General features: G+C 41.8%; 1 protein-coding gene across 1 annotated transcript; it reads left to right on the forward strand.

The window, feature by feature from the left end:
* Positions 1-1,882: 1,882 nt before the first annotated feature.
* On the forward strand, positions 1,883-15,986 carry LOC106571971 (uncharacterized). The gene is made up of 2 exons (XM_014145590.2): positions 1,883-2,153; positions 14,247-15,986. Exons 1-2 carry the CDS (start codon positions 1,988-1,990, stop codon positions 15,236-15,238), a joined length of 1,158 nt encoding a protein of 385 aa, XP_014001065.1. The 5' UTR covers positions 1,883-1,987; the 3' UTR covers positions 15,239-15,986.
* Positions 15,987-23,289: the final 7,303 nt, after the last annotated feature.

Genomic DNA, 23,289 nt, shown 5'->3' on the forward strand with positions numbered 1-23,289 from the left:
AATTACCTGGTCCTATGACTAGCGTTGAGACATACAATTGCATTATGTATGTATGCCTGTGCTGTTGTAGGCCTGAGGGAAGTCAGTGCCTGGTCTTGCGTCTAGCGTTAAGGCATGTGATTGTATTGTATATGTATGTCTGTGCCATTACAGGCTTGTGGAGAGCCATTGTGTAGTCCCATGAGTATCATGGGACAGACACATGCATTTGTGAATGGATACGCCACCAATAGAATCAGTAAACAAGCAAGAATTGAGACATAAAGATAATGGTGGCAAGAGGCCAAGGGGTGTTAATCATCTACTATAAAGCCTGAGGTCTGTGGCATAAGAATTCAGTTCTTCCATGGAATTGCTCCGCTTTGTTACTTTGCAACAAGGTCTAATTGAATTTACAAGTTCCGGTATCTGTGAAATATTCTGATTCAATAATCCACAACACACACTACACCTTTCCATTCCCTTTGTCACAAGGGATTTATGGCTGATTTACTTCAATTGCACTTTATTGGCACTATAGTATTTTTATGTAATCCTTTGAGATAGGAAATCATGTTTTTTTTTTAATGAAGTTGAACATGTGCTCTTTATGACAGTATGTTAAAACTAGGTGAAGTGATGTACTCTATTCGTAGAAAGACTCAATTAACCACGGTTTGTATACATGTAGTTATCGTGTTCCTTTACTACTGGTCTGTAGGCTGCCTTGCACGGTAGTAAAAACCCTTCCACCTGGCCGGCGCTTTTTTTGCGTTTCTGGGCGCGTCTCCGATCGGAAACAAGGAACTTTCAAAAATGATTTGACTAGAACACGGAAGTCGGCTTGAAGACGACTCTAGCACAGAGTTTCTAACCCCAGAGGCGCAACATCGCGAGACTTCCGGGAACGCTTGTGAAACAAACCAAACAGACCATGCCATGGGTTGGGTTTTGAGAAATCAATGAGCGAAGTGAAAATTCTTCCTTAGTTGTTTAGTAGTTGAACATGTTATTACTCCAAACTCGTGAAGGTGACAGACACGTTTTCATTTTCGTAAAAAAACACTTTTTGATTTGACGGCCTGCACATGCGCAGTTCGGCGCGAGACGACCATTTGGCCCGATGACTCTAGTTTGGAGTTTGACCTCAGTTCTACCAGCAAGAATAAGGCTGTGACTTCGGTATTTTCCTTCAAAATAATTGTCCCGCAATGAAGATCGTGAAAAATAATACAAATGGTCGAAATTCATAACATTTTATAAGGAAATGTTAGCAGACTTACAATTTTGTTTAACAATATTAAAAAAGGAATAAAATTTGTCGCCTTTATAGCACAAGTAATATTATAGCATTGACATTATTGTTAACAGCATTAAAAGTAATGATTACTAGTTATCATGTACAACAATAATACGAATAACAAAACATTACACCCAGAGGAGCGTCCCCGCTCATTTTTGCGGTTCCTGAAAAGTGGCCAATCAGCTTAAATCCAATAGTTTTTTTCACACTGGAAATACATATTACACAGTACTGTAAGTTGTGTTGCAGTAAAAGGGGGGTCCAGTCTACTCAGGAGCACTTCTGGTTTCCAAATCTACAAAGTTTACATTCAGAGGAGCGTCGCAGCTCATTTGCAGATAATTTTGTACGGTGCAATAAATAATAGTACTTAACAAAACATTGTTGACCATTCAGGTGTAAATATTTTTTTACAGAAAAAAATGACAATATCTTAAAAAAATATTTGTAATTATTATTTGTATGATAACTAGTATGAAATATGTCGATAATTGTGCAAATTTTCCATTATTTTCACCATAATTATACATTACAAAATGTACAGAATGGGACTATTATTCTGAAGGATTTCAAAAATCGTGACCCGGAAGTACTTAGTTATTCTTGCCCGCTTCACCTTCGGTTTGATTTTGTATACCTTGTTAGGAGTAAAGAAATATCAAGTGGCTCAACTGAAGAGGCTACACAGCTCTCATTCGACTGAAAATGTCTAAACTTGATTTTTTGCGTGTGTTTTTAAATGAGCGATTAACTGCGGCTGCGGCGGAGATTTTTGGGGCCGTTGAGAAAACGGTAGTGGAGTATCAGGAGGAGAATCATCGGCTTCGTGGACTGCTGCGGATTACACCGGAGATAAAACTATGCAAACCAGGTTCGTATGTAGATATACTGATAGTTACCTATAGTTCTGCTAAATTCGCATAGTGTTTAGGCAAATAGAGATCACAATCCCCCCCCCCCCCCCCCCAAATGGACATTGTTTTTAGCTAATTAATCTTCTCCATTTGTTTTTCTTTATACAACGATGGATCTGATTCTGAATGCTGATAGCTTAAAACCACATTCCAATCAAAACGTATTAGTCACATACGCCGAATACAACAGGCGCAGCCCCTAACCAACAATGCAGTTTCAAAAAATACAGATAAGAATAAGAAATAAAATTAACAAGTAATTTAAAGAGCAGCAGTAAAATAACAATAGTGAGACTATATACAGGGGGGTACCGGTCCAGAGTCAATGTGCAGGGGCACTGGTTAGTTGAGGTAATATGTACATGTAGGTAGAGTTATTAAAGTGACTATGCATAGATGATGATAACAGAGAGTAGCAGCAGTGTAAAAGTGGGGGGCAATGCAAATAGTCTGGGTAGCCATTTGATTAGGTGTTCAGGAGTCTTATGGCGTGGGGGTAGAAGCTGTTTAGAAGCCTCTTGGACCTAGACTTGGCGCTCCGGTACCACTTGCGGTGCGGTAGCAGAGAGAAAAGTCTATGACTAGGGTGGCTAGAGTCTTTGACAATTTTTAGGGTCTTCCTCTGACACCGCCTGGTATAGAAGTCCTGGATGGCAGGAATCTTGGCCCCAGTGATGTACTGGGTTGTTCGCACTACCTTCTGTAGTGTCTTGTGGTCGGAGGCCCAGCAGTTGCCATACCAGGCTGTGATGCAACCAGTCAGGATGCTCTCGATGGTGCAGCTGTAGAACCCTTTGAGGATCTGAGGACTCATGCCAAATCTTTTCAGTCTCCTGAGGGGGAATAGGTTTTGTCGTGCCATCTTCACGACTGTCTTGGTGTGCTTGGACCATGTTAGTTTGTTGGTGATGTGGACACCAAGGAACTTGTGGACCATGTTAGTTTGTTGGTGATGTGGACACCAAGGATCTTGAAGCTCTCAACCTAGCGGTGTACAGCTGGTGTCTATTGCACAAGTTACCATCCAGCTAAATCTATGACATTAAAATTCCTATTTACTCTGGTCCATTTGACTGCGTAATCCACTGTCTCATCAGCCCAGCCAGGCAATTTATAAACTTTATCTCCACCATAAAAGCATCTAGACATAATCTCACATTTCCTTCAGACTAACATTTTGTTTTCAACGGTGGAGATTTGTATAAACCTTGCTGTCTGTCTCTCCGACATTTGCAACATTGTTTCAATATTCACAGCTGCCCCATAGTAATGGTGTTGGGATGAGACAGGCAGGCAGCTTTTCTCAGCCAGTCGAAATCATGAATCAGTATAATTTCATGGATATATACAAAGAACAATCAATAGAAAACAGGTAAAAACAAAACAAAGTGCAGCTAGTTTGCTGTCTTTCCAGCTTCAGTTTGAAGTGATTGTGTTAGTTGTGTTGTTGGCTAGCTCCTCTGAAAAACAGTGTCCTGACGAGAAAGCATATTTTCAATGCCAGGCGAAATCGCACTTCATTAGCTCATTGTGTCAAAATAAAAGTCACTAGAAAACATCTTAACCAAATGCAGCTGCTGTTGTGATTCTGGCTGCATGGTTTGATGTGACTGTACGTTAGCCCTAGTTGGCTAGCTAGCAAGCAAGGGATAAGAACGTTTCCAGCCAGTATACATTTTACATTATTTATTTTTTTGTTTTGTTTTTTTGCAATGGAACATTTAGACTGAACGACTGGGTCGTGCCTCTGGCAACTGATAGAATGACCAGCCTGCTTGTGTAGCAACCCCAGATTTGTGTCTGGACTACGGTTGCAAAGGGTCAGAAACTTTCCGGAAAATTTCCATGGGAAGTTAAGCCCGGGAATTTTGCGTAAATTCATTAAAAACGTTAGCTTATAACAGTGAACCTTTTTTGTGGAATACACATAAGGCAATTCTAGGTCTTGTGGCATATTTTGGTTAAACTATCCCCAATTCAATGGAATTGCAAGCCTCTGCATGCACAGTGCATTCTTCCATCACATGCACAGCTGATTCTCAAGATCTTGCACACTAATGAGATGCTATTGAGCCCACACTACGACACTATCTGACCCAAGGACTACATGCTTTCTGGTAAGTTGAGATACTGGGTGGGGTGAATATTTTTGATATGACATACATCATTTTTTGTTAACTAGTAAATAGTAGTCTACAGCAAAGTGTGTTTAAATAATTTCTAACTTGTTAACGATTTCTGCTAGTTGATTTTTGCTACCATGTGGGTTTTAGCTTGCTTGAGCCTGCTAACTGAGGAGTGTTAATTCACCTGTTTCCAAACATGTTTTATTTAAAACATTTATCTTACAAAGGAGTTGTTTAATCTAACTGCTTAACTATTTATCTGTACATGGAATTGTATGGTTTTCTTGTACAAATTTTTGTCTAATCTTTACAGGAAAATACCACGGGCACTATCTGATGTGTGGAGACATTTCACTGCAGCTAATGTAGAAGGAAAAGCTGTGAACATTTTCAAATACTGTGCCAAATCATATGTGAAGAATGACAAATATGCAGAATCTTCTGGCCAAGTGCATAAAGTTCCCTCAGCGCTCACAACAAGAAACCTCTGACAAAAGTCCCTCTACTTCTATTCGAGGTGAAAATGATGAATCAAACACCTTATCGATAGCAACAGCTCACGGTCCTCCTGGAATCAGATTTTTTTTTTACTCAATGGAAGAAAGCTGATGAATGTCTTGCTCCAGTTGTGTATGCAACTGGTTCACCTTTGATGCTCACAGGCAATGTGTATTGGAAGAGATTTCTGAATGTTTTTCGCCCAGCATACACCCCTCCACCCAGACATGCTTTATCAACTAATTTGCTGGATGCAGAGTTCAACAGAGTTCAAGTGAAGGTCAAGGAAATCATAGAGAAAGCAGACTGTATTGCAATCATCTCTGATGGGTGGTCGAATGTTCGTGGGCAAGGAATAATTAACTACATCATCTCCACCCCTCAACCAGTATTCTACAAGAGCACAGACACAAGGGACAACAGACACACCGATCTCAACATTGCAGATGAGCTGAAGGCAGTCATCAATGACCTTGGACCACAGAAGGTATTTGCACTGGTGACAGACAATGCTGCAAACATGAAGGCTGCTTGGTCTAAAGCGGAGGAGTCCTCCCCTCACATCACACCCGTTGGGTGTGCTGCTCATGCATTGAATCTGCTCCTCAAGGACATCATGGCACTGAAAACAATGGATGCACTCTACAAGAGAGCCAAGGAAATTGTTAAGTATGTGAAGGGTCATCAAGTTATAGCAGCAATCTACCTCACCAAGCAAAGTGAGAAGAATAAGAGCACCACATTGAAGCTGTCCAACAACACCCATTGGGGTGGTGTTGTCATCGTGTTTGACAGTCTCCTGGAGGGGAAGGAGTCTCTTCAAGAAATGACCGTATCACAGTATGCCGATACGGACAGCCTCGTCAAGAGGATCCTCCTGGATGATGTATTTTGGGGGAGAGTGGTAAGCAGCCTGAAACTCCTGAAACCTATAGCAGTAGCCAATGCATGGATTGAGGGAGACAATGCCATCCTGTCTGATGTTCAGACTCTGTTTGCAGATGTAAGAGAAGAAATCCATACTGCCCTGCCCACTTCACTGTTGCTGCAAGCAGAGGAAACTGCAGTTCTGAAATACATCAAAAAGCGTGAAGACTTCTGCCTGAAGCCCAGGTTACATGTTGGACCCCAAGTATGCTGGCAAGAGCATCCTGTCTGGTGCAGAGATCAACAAGGCCTATGGTGTCATCACTACCGTTTCTCACCACCTTGGCCTGGATGAGGGCAAGGTTCTTGGCAGTCTGGCGAGGTACACTTCCAAGCAAGGGCTTTGGGATGGAGATGCAGTCGTGCCAACATATCTCATCAGCCAAGCAAGGGACTTTGTGGATCTGAAGCTCTTTCCCCTGTTGCCTTCATCATCCTCCAATTCCCTCTAACATCAGCTGCCTCAAAGCGCAACTGGTCCTTGTTTGTGAACACACACCAAAGCACGCAACAGGCTGACTAATTGAAGGGTTGAAAAATTGGTGGCCATCCGGGCAAATTTGAGGCTTTTTGAACCTGACAACGAGCCATCCTCAACAAGGTTGGAAAGTGACCGTGAAGATGAGGCCTCAGAGTCTGACGTTCAAGAGGTGGACATTGAGGAGGTCCAGGGAGAAGACATGGAAGCCTGAGAGGAAGACAACCAAAGCTTTAGTTTCTACACTATCATTTTACAGATGTTTGTTGAAAATGTTTTTGGGAGATGTGATGGATCATTGGGGATCATTCAATGTTCCCTTTCTTTTGTAGTTCAGTGAAATCATCCCATGTGAAGAGTCAACTCATTTAATTAAAGTTCAATTTGAAACGAAATAGTCATTTTTATTTATATTGGAAGGATTTAATCATTTACAATTATGTCTAAGAAACATAAACCTTTTACCATCTCCATATGGTAAATATATCCAATGCAAAAAACATTTACATTTAAATGGTATTATATACATTTGCATATATTCCCGTTAATTCCCAAGGAAAGTTTCTACCTCTGAATATTCCCCAAAATGTGCAACCCTAGTCGGGACTATATATATATTTTTTGTGAAAATGTCAATCGTTATTTGAATATGTTGGTAATGCCCGAGAAGCCGGTATTTGGGGGATATATTGGCACGATTTGCCAACACCCGTGCCAGTATATCCTCCAAACACCGGCTTCTTGGGCGTTATCACTTAAATATGCAATTTTTCATGTGTGCCATTGCAAACTGTCATAAACAAATCTCACAAGTATCTGACACCGCAAGCTCCCAGCTACTATCTAATCAACACAACATTGAACATTGACATTATCCCACACCTGGTTAGCCACTATTGGCTTAGAAACAAAAACCTATCTGCCAATTAATTTCCAGCAATATTGCCCCTGTCTGTCTGTGGTGCGCATTTGTCTATCAATCCGTGTGTAGCCAGTTGATATAAGCATCTTGTGGGTTGACAGAAATACCTTCCCCAAAACCTTCTCAATTAAATGTTAACTGCAAAGTAGGCTTACCTGTATATCATTTGCATCTATTATTTGTTATTTGCAAACTTTTCCATGAAGTGAGCAGCAGCAGTACAGAACCATAGCGAGACCTGCCCGTTCCTTTCTCGCCAGATGCACAATTAAAGGGGAATTACACTCAATAATCAATTTGTTCTTCCAAACCTAAAAAAAAAATTATTCTGATGTGATTTAACCATTGACATGGGTTCAGAACATCTAATATTGTTGTTTCTCTATGAACAATTGTAATTTTGAGAGTAGTTTGAACATGGAAACATATTTGATGGAAAAGAGATGTTGTATGTTTCTGGACGATGCACCATGCTGCCGTGTTGACATGACCAAGCGGTGCAGATTACTGTTCATTTGAGAAGGGCGCTCCTCCCTCACCGCTTTTGCCGGTTCATGTCACCGGGGCCATAGACTGGTGCCCTGTGGCTCAGCTTAGTCGAACCCGCCAAATGACAAGAGGCTGCCATGTGGGGAATCGTAGGTGGCTCGTTTCAGCTCGTTTATTTTGTTCTTGATACCATGTCTTGTTTTGACTGATATGTCAAATTTGCTAGCTAGCTAACCAGCATCTGTAACGATGTGTTTGAGAGGCAACAAGTGCTCATTGTGCAAATGTATTTATGTTTTCAATCAACATTGGAGACAAAATTAGTTAAATGGTGTCAACAATCAAAGCCAACCCTGTCGGTTTTGTTGCTAAACAACCAACCCGTCTGTACACCAATTCAGCTGTTAGCTGTGAATGTGTAGCCTACAAGATTAAATGAACAACTGAAGCAAAAAGCGAATCATATGTGTATATTTAAAATAGGAATATAGTTTGTCATAAAAAGCATTTTGATATGGCATGTCAATGTATACAGTCTACCTATAAGTATTCAACCCAAATTGGATTTCAAATATTTTTTTTTGTCACTGATCTACACAAAATACTCCACAATGTCAAAGTGAAAATAATTCTATAAATGTTTAAAAAAAAATGTAAGAAAAAAATATATTATAAAAAAAGAAAAGGCTCACAATCACATAAGTAGCATGGACATAATAAGTAGCAATAATAGATGTTAACATGATTTTTAAATGACAACCCCATCTCTGTACCCCACACATACAATTATCTGTAAGGTCCCTCAGTCAAGTAGTGGATTTCAAGCACAGGTTAAATCAAAGACCAGGGAGCTTTTCCATACCTTGCAAAGAAGGGCACCGATTTAGTATATTGGTAAACATGTAAAACGCGGACACTGAGTATTCCTTTGAGCATGATGAAGATATTTATAATTTTACATTTATTTAACCATTATTTTATTAGGGAATCATACTGAGACCAATGTCTCTTTTTTTATAGATCAATTACAGAAATTACACACGTCAAAATATAAATACAAAATTCAAGCAGAAAGAAAAACACGGTCAAAAAAACAAACCCATTCATCAGTAATAAGGTCCTCCATCAGCTTTCTAAATTGACCTAGAGGCACCAGAACATCACATTTAAGAACATTTTGAAGATTGTTCTACTTACAAGCTGATTTACCTAAATCAGTAGAGACCGAAGGGAATTTCAAGACTTAGCCATACCTGAGACCCAGGGTGTGGTAACTCGTATGTCTAAAGTGTAGTTATGATGTTGGGTGCAGTGGGACTTTTTGTAAAAGGGTTGAAATGAAAACATAGCCATGTATCAATCTACGTGACATCAAAGAGGGCCAACCAAATTTCTGGTAGAGAATGCAGTGAGACCGTTGCCCATATTAAAAGTTCAGTGCACTATGATAAATGGCATCTAACGGCTTTAATGAAGCGGCAGCTGCGCTCGTATAGCTGATGTCGCCATAGTCTAGGCCCGGTAGGAGCGTCGACTGAATAATCTGCTTCCTCCTATTTAGCGAGAGGCGGGTCCTATTTCTATAAAATAAGTCAATTTTTATTCTCATGTTCTTAACTAACGCATCAATATGCTTTTTTAAAAGACAGCTTTTCTTCTATCCAGATTCCCAGGTATTGGTAAACAGGAACACGATCAATATGGGCACCATCCAAAGTACATATGCTTAAATTCTTAGTTATTTTTAGGCTTATAAAATGTGGCTTTGGATGGTGTATCAATACACACAGTCACTACAAAAAAGCAGGTATCCTTACCAGAGAGGAAGGAAACCAGGAATTTCAGCGTGAGGTCAATGGTGACTTTAAAACAGAGTTGAATGGCTGTGGTAGAACTGAGGATGGATCAACAACATTGTAGTTACTCCACAATACTAACCTAATTGACAGAGTGAAAAGGATACAAAGTACAGAATACAAAGATTCCAAAACACGCATCCTGTTTGCGACAAGGCACTAAAGTAATACTGCAAAAAATGTGGCAAAGGAATTCACTTTTTGTCCTGAATACAAAGCGTTTTGTTTGGTGCAAATCCAACACAACACATCACTGAGTACCACTCTCCATATTTTCAAGCACAGTGGTGGCTGCATCATGTTATGGGCATTTCCATGTAAAAGGACCCATGAGCACCAACATTTTTAGTTCATAAGAGCATGTCAAATGAAGTCTATATTTTCTTTTAGAAATCTAAGACATTTTTCAACCATTTTCCAATTGAATTGGCTACAATGAGAAATCATAGTCACAAACTAGAATTGGGTCACCTGCTACTATCCTCCCTTCCACTGGCATACTGTTATGTTCAGCTCATAACTGTTTTCTTTCTCTTTCTGACATCTGGTGGTCAAAACAAGACTGTGAAAACTGGAGAACCCCTCGCACTCCCTCAATTTTCTCTCTCTCTCTCCAGTAGGGATGGGTACGGAAACACGGTATTAAACGGGCCCCGGGGCTAAATTATGAAAGACCGTAGTATCGATAAGCTCTTACGTTATCGCTTCTGCTTTCGGTACTGGAGAATTTAAGAAAATACATTTCCTATTAATTATTTCTACGTAAACGTTATCTTGCACATTTTATCTCACCAACCGTTTCTAATTTGCAATAAGATGAAGACATTTGTCAATTATGCATTTTCGCTATTCCCAATCCAGAAGAGAGATCTCGCTCACGCTACAGCACACACACACACACACACACACAAGACCCTGCTCTTAATTAGGACGATGGCGGAGAGAACTAAATGTTCAAAAGTGTGGTTACACTTCACCAGAGTCGATGCTGACAATGTCCGTTGCCACAAATGCAACAAGACTTGCTCGTGTTTCCGCCCCTACAAGCAAATCTGTCCAAACATCTACGGAAAGTGCATCATGTGCAGAGAAATTCACACTTTGACTGCCTAGCTCGTAGTTCATCTCTCGTTGCCCGATCTCCGTTAGGTATGTATGCTAGCAGCCTAGAGCCGACACACGGAGTTAACTAGATTATGCGAAAATGGGTTCATGATCAAAAGTAACCATTAGCCAGCTGATTGTTTAGCTATGGGTGCCTTCATAAATTCAATCACCCATTTAAAGATGTTGCAACTTTTTTGTTAAAGTTTCAGCTACAATGAACCAACCCACTCCTCCCTCTAATACTGCTGGTCCAAGCCAAAGACGAGCCCAAAGCCCCTTCATGCTGGCAGCTAGTGGGAGGATGACTGAGGAGAGGGTGAATGAGTGCCACCTAGCAGTGACCAAGTTCATAGTGAAAGGCTTACACCCCTTTGCAACAGTGGAGTCCAAGGGCTTTAGGTAACAGTCTGTCAGTACATAGAGTTGTATTCATGTTTAGGGAACCGTAGTATAAAAGGGTTGTATGTTAGTCCCATCACTCCACAATACACAATAATTAAATAATGATAATTCAACACATGAAAACTATCATTTTTTTTACTGTAGGGAGATGAGCAAGGTACTCAACTCCAAATATACCCCTCCCTCCAGGAGTTACCTCAGTGACACGTTCATTCCTACCTGGTGTGGTGTAGAAAAGTGATCACTGAGCTGAAGGACGTGCCAAAGCTGGCCATCACATCAGACGGGTGGACCAGCCTCAGGACCACCATCTCACTGTTACAGTGCGCTACACAAGACAGGGCAGTGTAAAACAGAAGGTCCTCCACCAGGGCAGTGTACAAATCGCAAACTGGCGAAGTAGTGGCAGAGGAGGTCTCCGACATTCTGGAAGAGTTTGAGATAGAGCCGAGCAAGATTGTAGCCGTGACTGTTGATAATTCTGGCAATATGGATGTTGCCATCAAGACGCTACACATCCTAAAAATAGGATGCTTTGTGCACACATTGAATCTGGCAGCGCAGAAAATCTACTAAATGGGCAGCCTGAATCAGAGCAGTGGTCGTGTGGTTCAAGAGATCCTCGATGTCCAAAACAGTCTTGAAGGAAAAGCAGCAGCTCCTTGGTAAGAAGCCAGTTCAATCTATTAAAGTATTATGTTGACATTTCCACATTTAACAATTGAATTCAATATTCAAGTGTGCAGTAAAAGAAATGTAAGTTGTTTTTAATTGTTTCAGGCCTTCCGCAACACTCAGTCATCCTTGATGTAGAGACCAGATGGAACTCGCTCTATCTAATGATGGAGAGATTCATGGAGCAGTATCCAGCGATCCAAGCAGCAGCCTTGGACCCACGGCTGCGAAAAGCAATGACCAAGGACAGCCTGGACCGTCTGAAGGACGAGGACTTCCATAAGGCTGAGGAGTTTGTCCAGCTCGTGAGAATCCTCTATACATCCACACTGTGTGTGTCATGTGACAAGAATGCCACCTGTGGACAGATCAAACCCATCCTCCAAAAACTGGAAGTGCACTTCACTGTGAAGCATGAAGATACGTTTGTGGCAACCATCAAAGAGAAGGTGTGGGAGAACCTCTCCGAGCGCTATCAGGATGAGGCCACAGCGATGGACCCCAGATGTAAAGGGAGGCCGGTGATTGACGCCACCTGGGACAGGCTGAGGAAGGCAACTGTTGAGGCCAATGTGACGGGAGTAACACCAAGGCTGTCAGAGGAGTCGGAACAGACAGACACGGTGCACCAGCAACAGGAGTAGGAGAGGAAATGGAGTAGACAGTCCCTCCATTGTACAAAACAAGGAGTGCCTTGGAGGAGCTGTTCTCAGAGGAGGACAGGGAGTTGATGTTGATGATCCAACAGGACACCTCGTCCCTCAGCGAGCGTGTTGACCTAGAGGTCGAGCTCTACAAAGGCCTGACTCCCATCCCCATGGCTGAAGATCCTGTGATGTGGTGGTGGGAGAAGAGAGCTACTCTGCCCCTCCTCACAAACATTGCAACAAGCTACCTCTGTGCTCAAGCCTCCTCCACCCCTAGCGAGAGGGTATTTTCAACTGCAGGGAACGCAATAAGCTAGGAGATGCCCCGACTTCTGCCAGGAGAAGGCAAATATGTTGATCTTTCTCCAGAAGAACTACTAAGAACTGTTAGTCCTTCTGCAGCCTACCTGCATTGCCCACCTGTGTTCTATACCACTATCTTTTCTTCTGCAGGAATTTTTAATTAAAAAAAGAATTGTTTAACATTACCATCACAACATTAGTCTATAATAGTGATTTGTTATTAAAAAACATTGCTGTTTCTTTTGCTGTAAATAATATTTTATTTTATGTATTTGACATTTCAGAAAATAAAGCAATGTTAATTCTGTTCTTAATTTGTTTCGTGTTTTTTTCTTGTAAAAAATCAGAATAGCGTTAAAGTACTGGATCGATAAGCAGTATCGGTAAGAGTAGTAATACCGTTGAAATCTTAACGATACCCATCCCTACTCTCCAGTTAATGACCCCCCCCCTCCCGGGTCTATCTGACACCTACCACCTACCCCCTTTCCATTTACTGTAGCAAGCATCCTCACCCAATGAGCACCGACCGACACCGGACGTCCATGGACGGACCAAATCTAAGCCAATCATAGACGTCTATGTTTCACAAGTTTGGATAGCACAGTACAGTACTGTAGAGTATAATTTACTGAATGTAGCTACTTTACTGACCTGTACTCTACTGTGCTGATCTGTGATGTCCAAACTTGTGAAACGTATACATTTATGATTGGTCCTTACCAACCAAATTTGTGTTTGCTTGGAGGCGGAGGGTATTGCATATTTCTACCTTTTGTGTGCCTATTCAGGATACATCACCATGACGATAATGATATTGATAACCATAATTTTGCAGTTTTGTGTGGTTCAGATCAGGGACCCATAATTGTAATTATGTTACCGTAATTCTGTTACTGGATGTACATCCACTTCACTTACTGTAGTTCAATAACCAAAATATATATTTCTTTCAATCTCAAGGTGTCATGTCATAGCTGACACCCCATTCTTGCTGCAGGCATCTTTGAATCTTGATTCAGAGCAGATATTTAAGAGTTTTGGTAAAATGTGGTCACATAAAAAAAAAAAACTGATGGAAGTTTTACAGAAATTTTGTTACCGAACTTTACATCTGCACAGTAAAATGTTCAGTGGAAATTGTTTTTCATTAGTCCTTGTTCATAGAGTTATATGGTTTGTTAAACTTTGAAATCAATGTTTTTTGTTTCGTAACATTTTGAAGTGAAAAATCGGAGTCTCTGTAATAATTCCGTTACTGTGGAATTGTCTGTAGACTTGTCATATAATGGGCAAATATTGCACAATCCAGGTGTGTAAAGCTCTTAGAGACTTACCCAGAAAGACTCACAGCTGTAATCACTGCCAAAGGTGATTCTAACATGTACTGGCTTGGGGGTGAATATTTATCTAATAAAGATTTATATATGTTTGATTTAAAAAAAAAAATATATATATATAGATATTTTGTTCTTCCACTTTGACATTAAATCATATTTTGTGTGGATTGTTGACAAAAACAAAAAGGTATTAAATCCATTTTACAATGTGAAGAAATCCAGGGGGGTGAATACTTATGATAGGCACCTGTCGATAATCACTTCTCCTCTTTCCCTCCAGACTCCCTGCAGCTCTCTCTCGCTGTCTCTGAAGAGGAGGTTCCCTCTGAGCAGCAGCACTGTGAGCAGGAGTGGAGCCCCAGTCTGGGGCAGGAGGACCCCGAGCCCACACAGATTAAAGAGGAACAGGAGGAAGTCAGGACCAGTCAGGAGGAAGAGCAGCTTCAAGGGCTGGAGGCTGATATCGTAGAGTTCGTATTCACTCCTCCTTGTGTGAAAAGTGAATGTGATCAGGAGGACCCACTTTGGTCCTTGACTCTTCCCCAAACCCAGACTGTGGAGAACAGAGAGAGTCATCCTAAACATTTTGGCACTGTGACCCACCTAAAGGGTTTTGATATTCCCTGTGACCCTCCAGATAATCAAAACAATGCGTCCAGCCACAGCTCAGCCAAAAGCAGCGACCCACTAGGACATGACAGCAGCCAACCATTGGATCCGAACCTACCAATGGGGGAACACTGTTCCAAACCCAGCACCATATCGATAAAAGCTTACCGCTGCCGTGACTGTGGCAAAACGTTTCCTCTGAAAGCGGGCCTGCAGAGGCATGTGAATCTCGACAAGAAGAGACTTAGTGAATGCCACTTCTGCAAAAAACAGTACAACTCCACCTGTAAACTGAAGGCCCATGCCCGACTATGTCACGGTGGGAAACCCAGCACCTGCCCCTTTTGTGGCAAGACCTTCAAACACAAAGGACATCTGTCTAGGCACATGAGTATTCACACAGGAGAGAAACCATTTAGCTGTGGTGACTGTGGGAAGAGCTTCAATCAGAAGGGGGGCCTAGGAAGACATATACTGACTCACACAGGAGAGAAACCTTTTAGCTGTCATTTTTGCTGTAAAAACTTCAGGCAGAAGAGGGATCTAAGGAGGCATATACTGATTCACACAGGAGAGAAACCATTTAGCTGTGATGACTGCGGTAAAGGCTTCATTCGCAAGGAGCACCTAACTGCACATATGCGGACTCACACAGGAGAGTAAAGATTTATCTGTAGTGACTGCGGGAAAAGCTTCAATCGTAAGGGGAAGCTGAGAATTCATATATGGACTCTCACAGGGGAGAAATCATTTATCTGTGATGACTGCTGGAATTGTTTAACTACGAAGACTAAGGGCTCTATTCAATCAGTATTTTGGAAGTTCAGCGTGATTGCCATTACGTTTCAATGTTGCTGAGTTAGCGGAGACTATTCACGATAAACACTGCATACGTCGGCTCAATCAGAATTTACCTTAACATTTCTGAAATCAAATCAAAGTTTATTTGTCACGTGCGCCGAATACAACTTACTTACAAGCTTTTTCTATTGTGCAATCTGTAATGCTTCAGTGATATAGAGCCCTAACCTAACCAAACATATTTACAGACTCACACAGGAGAGAAATCATTTAGCTGTGGTGACGGCGGGGAAATCCTCAATAAGAAGGGGGACCTAACCAGGCATATTCTGACTCACAGAGGAGAGATGTCACATGGCTGCCCAGTCTGTGGTAAAAGAGTCACTCAGAAGGTAAACCTATTGAAGCATGTAAAAAAACATACACAAACAAGATAAACTGAAAGAAGGAAGAAAATGGACTAAGATGTTCTGTCAGAAGATGGGAATAAAAATCAACTGTGGATCATTCATGCTGTGTATTTTAGAACATTTTACAAAAGTAAATCCATAATGTATCGATTTCTCTATGTACATAAAGTTTGATTGGATTTAAATGATTAAGAAATGAACCAGCAGTAGTGCATTTATTATGGGAATCTCACCGATCCACTGTTCTGTTGATGTTTTCACCTTAATAGAAACAGGAAGATCTGGATGGGAAAAATATATCATTCTCAGGGTGATGAGAAAATGGAGTGACAGATGTTACTGATTTGTTAAAAATGTATACTTATCCACTTTATCTAGAAAATGCATCTGTCCAAGAGTATATTTAATCCATTTTGACCTAATGCGAGTTATTCATGATATTGTTTAAAATTTGGACTAATGATATACAGTCGACTCCTCATGAGTGCACACTATTTTAAGTGCACAAGTGTTTTTCCTGTCCCAATTCAATAACATCTATATTATAATATCGTAAGCCCTCTACGTTGCGTGAGGATCTCCTGCAATTTTGCACCGGTTTTCTTAGTTTTAGGCTCAAACGAAGCGCGTCACGCTCTTACATGGTACTGTCAACTTTATATATTGCCAGGGGAGACGATGCTGTAATAAAGTATTTGACGTTATTGTTAACTGCGTTAGAGCGTTCTCAACAAACACTATTTTCAGACCAGGTAGCTGTTAGTCTGTCCAAGGTCAAGGCAGAACTTAATTTATTGATAAGACGGAGTTAGACTCAACATTCCATGATAATTGTCCTAGTCGTTTACTGGCCAACAAGCTATGCAGCAATGATCATTAGCTGATATAGCAACTATTGAGTCTGAAACAGGGGAATTACTATCAGAACCCAAATGAATCAAAGATTCTCATGCTTCTATAAAGAATTGTACTCCTCTGATTGTAAATCCACACCAAGCCGGTCTAAAATAATTAAGAAACTCCTCTTCTCTCAATATAAGCCACCTCGCTGGGAGCCCAAATCTCTCTCAATGAACTCAAAAGGACAATGGGCAGCATAAATAAAGGCAAATCACCTGAATGGGACAGTATTCCTCCTGAGGTCTATTTAACATTTTGGAATCAATTAGGTCCACTATTGCTCAATGATTAACAAGGCCATTCACAAAGGTTCATTTGGGAGAGATGTGAATATAGTACTAATTTCGCTTTTATTTTTAAAAAAAGGTAAAGATGCCACCCAGTATTCTCACTATAGCCCCCTATCTTTGATAAACACAGATACATTATTTTCTTAAATGTTGTCGCACCTTCTCGAGATTTACTTACCCAAATTGTTCCACACGGACCAAAGCGGGTTTGTTAAAAAAAAATTACTATTACATATCTTAAACACTTCATTAAAAACAACAGTCCCTTGGGCTGTATTATCTCTCTCGATGCAGAAAAAGCTTTTGATAGACTAGAATGGGCATACAGTATCTATGGTCTTGGAACATATGGTAATTGTCTCCAATTTCATTAATATGATTAAAATGCTATGTCAATCCCTCAGCTATAGTTATAACAGGCAATGTCACTAGAAGCAGCAGACAAGGCGATCCAATTTCGCCTTTGCCATTTTACTATCCCAGTTGCTATAACCGGCAGAATATCTATTGTCAAAATTAATATACTGCTCAAAAAAATAAAGGGAACACTTAAGCAACACATCCTAGATCTGAATGAAAGAAATAATCTTATTAAATACTTTTTTCTTTACATAGTTGAATGTGCTGACAACAAAATCACACAAAAATAATCAATGGAAATCCAATTTATCAACCCATGGAGGTCTGGATTTGGAGTCACACTCAAAATTAAAGTGGAAAACCACACTACAGGCTGTTCCAACTTTGATGTAATGTCCTTAAAACAAGTCAAAATGAGGCTCAGTAGTGTGTGTGGCCTCCACGTGCCTGTATGACCTCCCTACAACGCCTGGGCGTGCTCCTGATGAGGTGGCGGATGGTCTCCTGAGGGATCGCCTCCCAGACCTGGACTAAAGCATCCGCCAACTCCTGTCTGACAGTCTGTGGTGCAACGTGGCGTTGGTGGATGGAGCGAGACATGATGTCCCAGATGTGCTCAATTGGATTCAGGTCTGGGGAACGGGCGGGCCAGTCCATAGCATCAATGCCTTCCTCTTGCAGGAACTGCTGACACACTCCAGCCACATGAGGTCTAGCATTGTCTTGCATTAGGAGGAACCCAGGGCCAACCGCACCAGCATATGGTCTCACAAGGGGTCTGAGGATCTCATCTCGGTACCTAATGGCAGTCAGGCTACCTCTGGCGAGCACATGGAGGGCTGTGCGGCCCCCCAAAGAAATGCCACCCCACACCATGACTGACCCACTGCCAAACCGGTCATGCTGGAGGATGTTGCAGGCAGCAGAACGTTCTCCACGGCGTCTCCAGACTCTGTCATGTGCTCTGTGTGAACCTGCTTTCATCTGTGAAGAGCACAGGGCGCCAGTGGTGAATTTGCCAATCTTGGTGTTCTCTGGCAAATGCCAAACGTCCTGCACGGTGTTGGGCTGTAAGCACAACCCCCACCTGTGGACGTCGGGCCCTCATACCATCCTCATGGAGTCTGTTTCTGACCGTTTGAGCAGACACATGCACATTTGTGGCCTGCTGGAGGTCATTTTGTAGGGCTCTGGCAGTGCTTCTCCTGCTCCTCCTTGCACAAAGGCGGAGGTAGCGGTCCTGCTGCTGGGTTGTTGCCCTCCTACGGCCTCCTCCACGTCTCCTGATGTACTGGCCTGTCTCCTGGTAGCGCCTCCATGCTCTGGACACTACGCTGACAGACACAGCAAACCTTCTTGCCACAGCTCGCATTGATGTGCCATCCTGGATGAGCTGCACTACCTGAGCCACTTGTGTGGGTTGTAGACTCCGTCTCATGCTACCACTAGAGTGAAAGCACCGCCAGCATTCAAAAGTGACCAAAACATCAGCCAGGAAGCATAGGAACTGAGAAGTGGTCTATGGTCCCCACCTGCAGAACCACTCCTTTATTGGGGGTGTCTTGCTAATTGCCTATAATTTCCACCTGTTGTCTATTCCATTTGCACAACAGCATGTGAAATTTGTCAATCAGTGTTGCTTCCTAAGGGGACAGTTTGATTTCACAGAAGTGTGATTGACTTGGAGTTACATTGTGTTGTTTAAGTGTTCCCTTTATTTTTTTGAGCAGTGTATATTGTCACAGAATGTCTGTAGTTCAATGCTTCCCATGGCTCCCCCTTCTGACTATTGGGATACACTTCATAGTGTGGTTTCAAAATGTATATGGCAAGGTAAACGATTCCGGATAAACTTAAATATTTCCCTCTTTAAAAGTTTAAGAGGACTATCCGTACCAAACATTCAGTTGTATTTCCAGACTCTAGCATTTTCCCCATCCTAAATCGGTTTAGACATGATTCTTCTGCCCTCTGGCTGAGTATAAAGAGAAATATGGTGTCTCATATTGCCATGGAAGAGGTGGTCTTCAGTTACTGATAAATTCTTTAAACAATGTAAACTATACTTTGGTCTGTCCTATCATTGCTCGCACAATTTCAATTTGGCACAAAATGGAAAAACAATGTAACTGGGAATCAAAATAGCATGCACATACTCCAATATTTTCACATTAATGCCTTGAAATCTGCAGGTCGGCCCTTTGCCCCCGCCCCAATGGTCCAAATGTGAAATCCGTATGCTTGCCGATATCATGGACAGTAATGGTTTGAGAACATTCCAAAATTTGAAAGATACATAAACATTACCAGGCAACTTTTTTTTATTTTTAAAGCAATGGTATTGGCCATATCTCACAAACCCCTGGGGTGCCTTATTGCTATTATAAAGTGGTTACCAATGTAATTAGAGTAGTAAAAATACATGTTTTCTCATACGTGTGGTATACAGTCTGATATAGCACGGCTGTCAGCCAATCAGCATTCAGGACTCGAAAGAATAATCTCAGCTAAAGCCCAACACATACAAATAAACAATCCATGAAGCCCAATGCATACATACACACAAATACATTGAGTGTACAAAACATTAGGAACACCTGCTCTTTCCATGACAGACTGACCAGGTGAAAGCTATGATCTGTTATTGATGTCACTAGTTACATCCACTTCAATCAGTGTAGATGAAGGGGAGGAGACAGTTTAAAGAAGGATTTTTAAAACCTGAGACATGGATTGTGTATGTGTGCCATTCAGAGGGTGAATGGCCAAGACAAAATATTTAAGTGCCTTTGAATGTGGGTATGGTAGTAGGTGCCAGGCTCACCGGTTTGCGTTTGAGTGTGTCAAGAAGTGCAACGCTGCTGAGTTTTTCACGCTCAACAGTTTCCTGTGTGTATCAAAAATGGTCCAGCACCCAAAGGACATCCAGCCAACTTTGCACAACTGTGGGAAGCATTGGAGTCAACATGGGCCAGCATCCCTGTGGAACGCTGTTGATGCCTTGTTGAGTCCATGCCCGACGAATTGAGGCTGTTCTGAGGGCAACTCATTTTTTGGAAGGTGTTCCTAATGTTTTGTACGTACTTATATAGATATATACTGAAGCAAAATAAAACGCAACATGCAACAATTTCAAAGATTTTACAGTCATAAGGAAATCAGACAATTGAAATACATGTATTAGGCCCTAATCTATGGGTTTCACATGACTGGGAATACAGATATGCATCTGTTGGTCACAGACAACTTAAAAAAAACGAAATAGGCCAGTGGATCAGAAAACCAATCAGTATCTGGTGTGACCACCATTTTCCTCATGGAGCATGACACATCTCAGTCACATAGAGTTGATCAGGCTGTTGATTGTGGCCTGTGGAATGTTGTCCCACTCCTCTTCAATGGCTGTGCGAAGTTGATGGATATTGGGGGGAACTGGAACATGCTGTCGTACACATTGATCCAGAGCATCCCAAACATGCTCAGTGGGTGACATGTCTGGTGAGTATGCAGGCCCTGGAAGAAGTGGGACATTTTCAGCTTCCAGGAATTGTGCACAGATCCTTGCGACATGGGGCCGTGCATTATCATGCTGAAACATGAGATGATGGTGGCGGATGAATGGCACGACAATGGGCCTCAGGATCTCTTCACGGTATCTCTGTTCATTCAAATAGCCATCGATAAAATGCAATTGTGTTCGTTGTCCGTAGATTATGCATGCCCATACCATAACCCCACTGCTACTATGGGGCACTCTGTTCACAACGTTGACATAAGCAAATCGCTCGTCCACACAACGCCATACACGTGGTCTGCAGGCAGGTTAGAACTACTGCCAAATTCTCTTAAACAGCATTGGAGGTAGCTTATGGTAAAAAATAAAACTGGTGGACGTTCCTGCAGTCAGCATGCCAATTGCACGCTCCTTCAGAACTTGAGACATCTGTGTTGTGTGACAAAACTGCAAAACATTTTTGTGGCCTTTTATTGTCCCCAGCACAAGGTGCACCTGTGTAATGATCATGCTTTTTAATCAGCTTCTTGATATGCCACACCTGTCAGGTGGATGGATTATCTTGGCAAAGGAGAAATGCTCATGAACAGGGATGTAAACATTTTAGAGAAATACGATTTTTATGCCTGTGGAACATTTCTGGGATCTTTTATTTCATAATGTATAATGCTGGGACCAACATTATACATGTTGCGTTTATATTTTTTCAGTGTATTAGCATATATGTTTCCACCATATATGCCCAGTAGCATAAATATATTGCCAAATATTACTTTTCATATGGGTGACACAGCGAAGCCTAATCAGACATGCTGGTGCTCATCATGGTTCATACAGGCAAGTTGAAATGACAAAATGTGCTCCTGGTGCATGCTTCTCAAATGTTATGTAACAAAACCATGGGTGCTTAGGACAAGAAACAACGATACACATGTAAAGGCACAACAAAATAGATGAACCATTTTCTTTTGCAGGTACCTTTTCCTTTTAACCACCAGGAGGTGCAACTAGTGCTTTCTAACGGCACCAAAACATTGTTGTGCGGCAGGGAAGCGAAATGTTCCAGTGGGCAAATCTTGTGAAAGTGGATTGCAGCTGCTCTTTTTGCTTCATTGCTCAGGTGCCTATGATAACAGTGACCTTATATGACTGGCTACTAGTACTACCAGGAACCTAATATAACTGGCTACTAGTACTACCAGGACCTAATATAACAGGCTACTAGTACTACCAGGAACCTAATATAACTGGCTACTAGTACTACCAGGGACCTAATATAACAGGCTACTAGTACTACCAGGAACCTAATATAACTGGCTACTAGTAATACCAGGAACCTAATATAACAGGCTACTAGTACTACCAGGGACCTAATATAACAGGCTACTAGTACTACCAGGGACCTAATATAACAGGCTACTAGTACTACCAGGAACCTAATATAACTGGCTAGTAGTACTACCAGGGACCTAATATAACAGGCTACTAGTACTACCAGGAACCTAATATAACTGGCTACTAGTACTACCAGGGACCTAATATAACAGGCTACTAGTACTACCAGGGACCTAATATAACAGGCTACTAGTACTACCAGGGACCTAATATAACTGGCTACTAGTACTACCAGGAACCTTATATAGCTGGCTACTAGTAATACCAGGAACCTAATAAAACTGGCTACTAGTACTACCAGGGACCTAATATAACAGGCTACTAGTACTACCAGGAACCTAATATAACTGGCTACTAGTACTACCAGGGACCTAATATAACAGGCTAGTAGTACTACCAGGAACCTAATATAACTGGCTACTTGTACTACCTGCGACCTAACATAACAGGCTACTAGTACTACCAGGGACCTAATATAACTGGCTACTTGAGACCATGGCCAGTATATTACCTACCTCCTCTCTCTCAGGTGAGACCATGACCAGTATATTACCTACCTCCTCTCTCAGGTGAGACCATGACCAGTATATTACCTACCTCCTCTCTCTCAGGTGAAACCATGGCCAGGATATTACCTACCTCCTCTCTCAGGTGAGACAATGACCAGTATATTACCTACCTCCTCGCTCTCAGGTGAGACCATGGCCAGTATATTACCTACCTGCTCTCTCTCAGGTGAGACCATGGCCAGTATATTACCTGCCTCCTCTCTCTCAGGTGAGACCATGACCAGTATATTACCTACCTCCTCTCTCTCAGGTGAGACCATGACCAGTATATTACCTACCTGCTCTCTCTCAGGTGAGACCATGGCCAGTATATTACCTACCTCCTCTCTCTCAGGTGAGACCATGACCACTATATTACCTACCTCCTCTCTCAGGTGAGACCATGACCAGTATATTACCTACCTCCTCTCTCTCAGGTGAGACCATGACCAGTATATTACCTACCTCCTCTCTCAGGTGAGACCATGACCAGTGT

Source organism: Salmo salar, chromosome 15, assembly GCF_965601325.2.
Source record: "Salmo salar chromosome 15, fSalSal1, whole genome shotgun sequence".
Taxonomy (NCBI): Eukaryota; Metazoa; Chordata; class Actinopteri; order Salmoniformes; family Salmonidae; genus Salmo; species Salmo salar.

Bases quoted from the DNA above. Each gene is read 5' to 3' on its own strand.
- LOC106571971 (XM_014145590.2), top strand. From the start codon at position 1,988: ATGTCTAAACTTGATTTTTTGCGTGTGTTTTTAAATGAGCGATTAACT. The intron at 2,154-14,246 runs GTTCGTATGTAG...CTTTCCCTCCAG, and splicing joins GATAAAACTATGCAAACCAG to ACTCCCTGCAGCTCTCTCTC.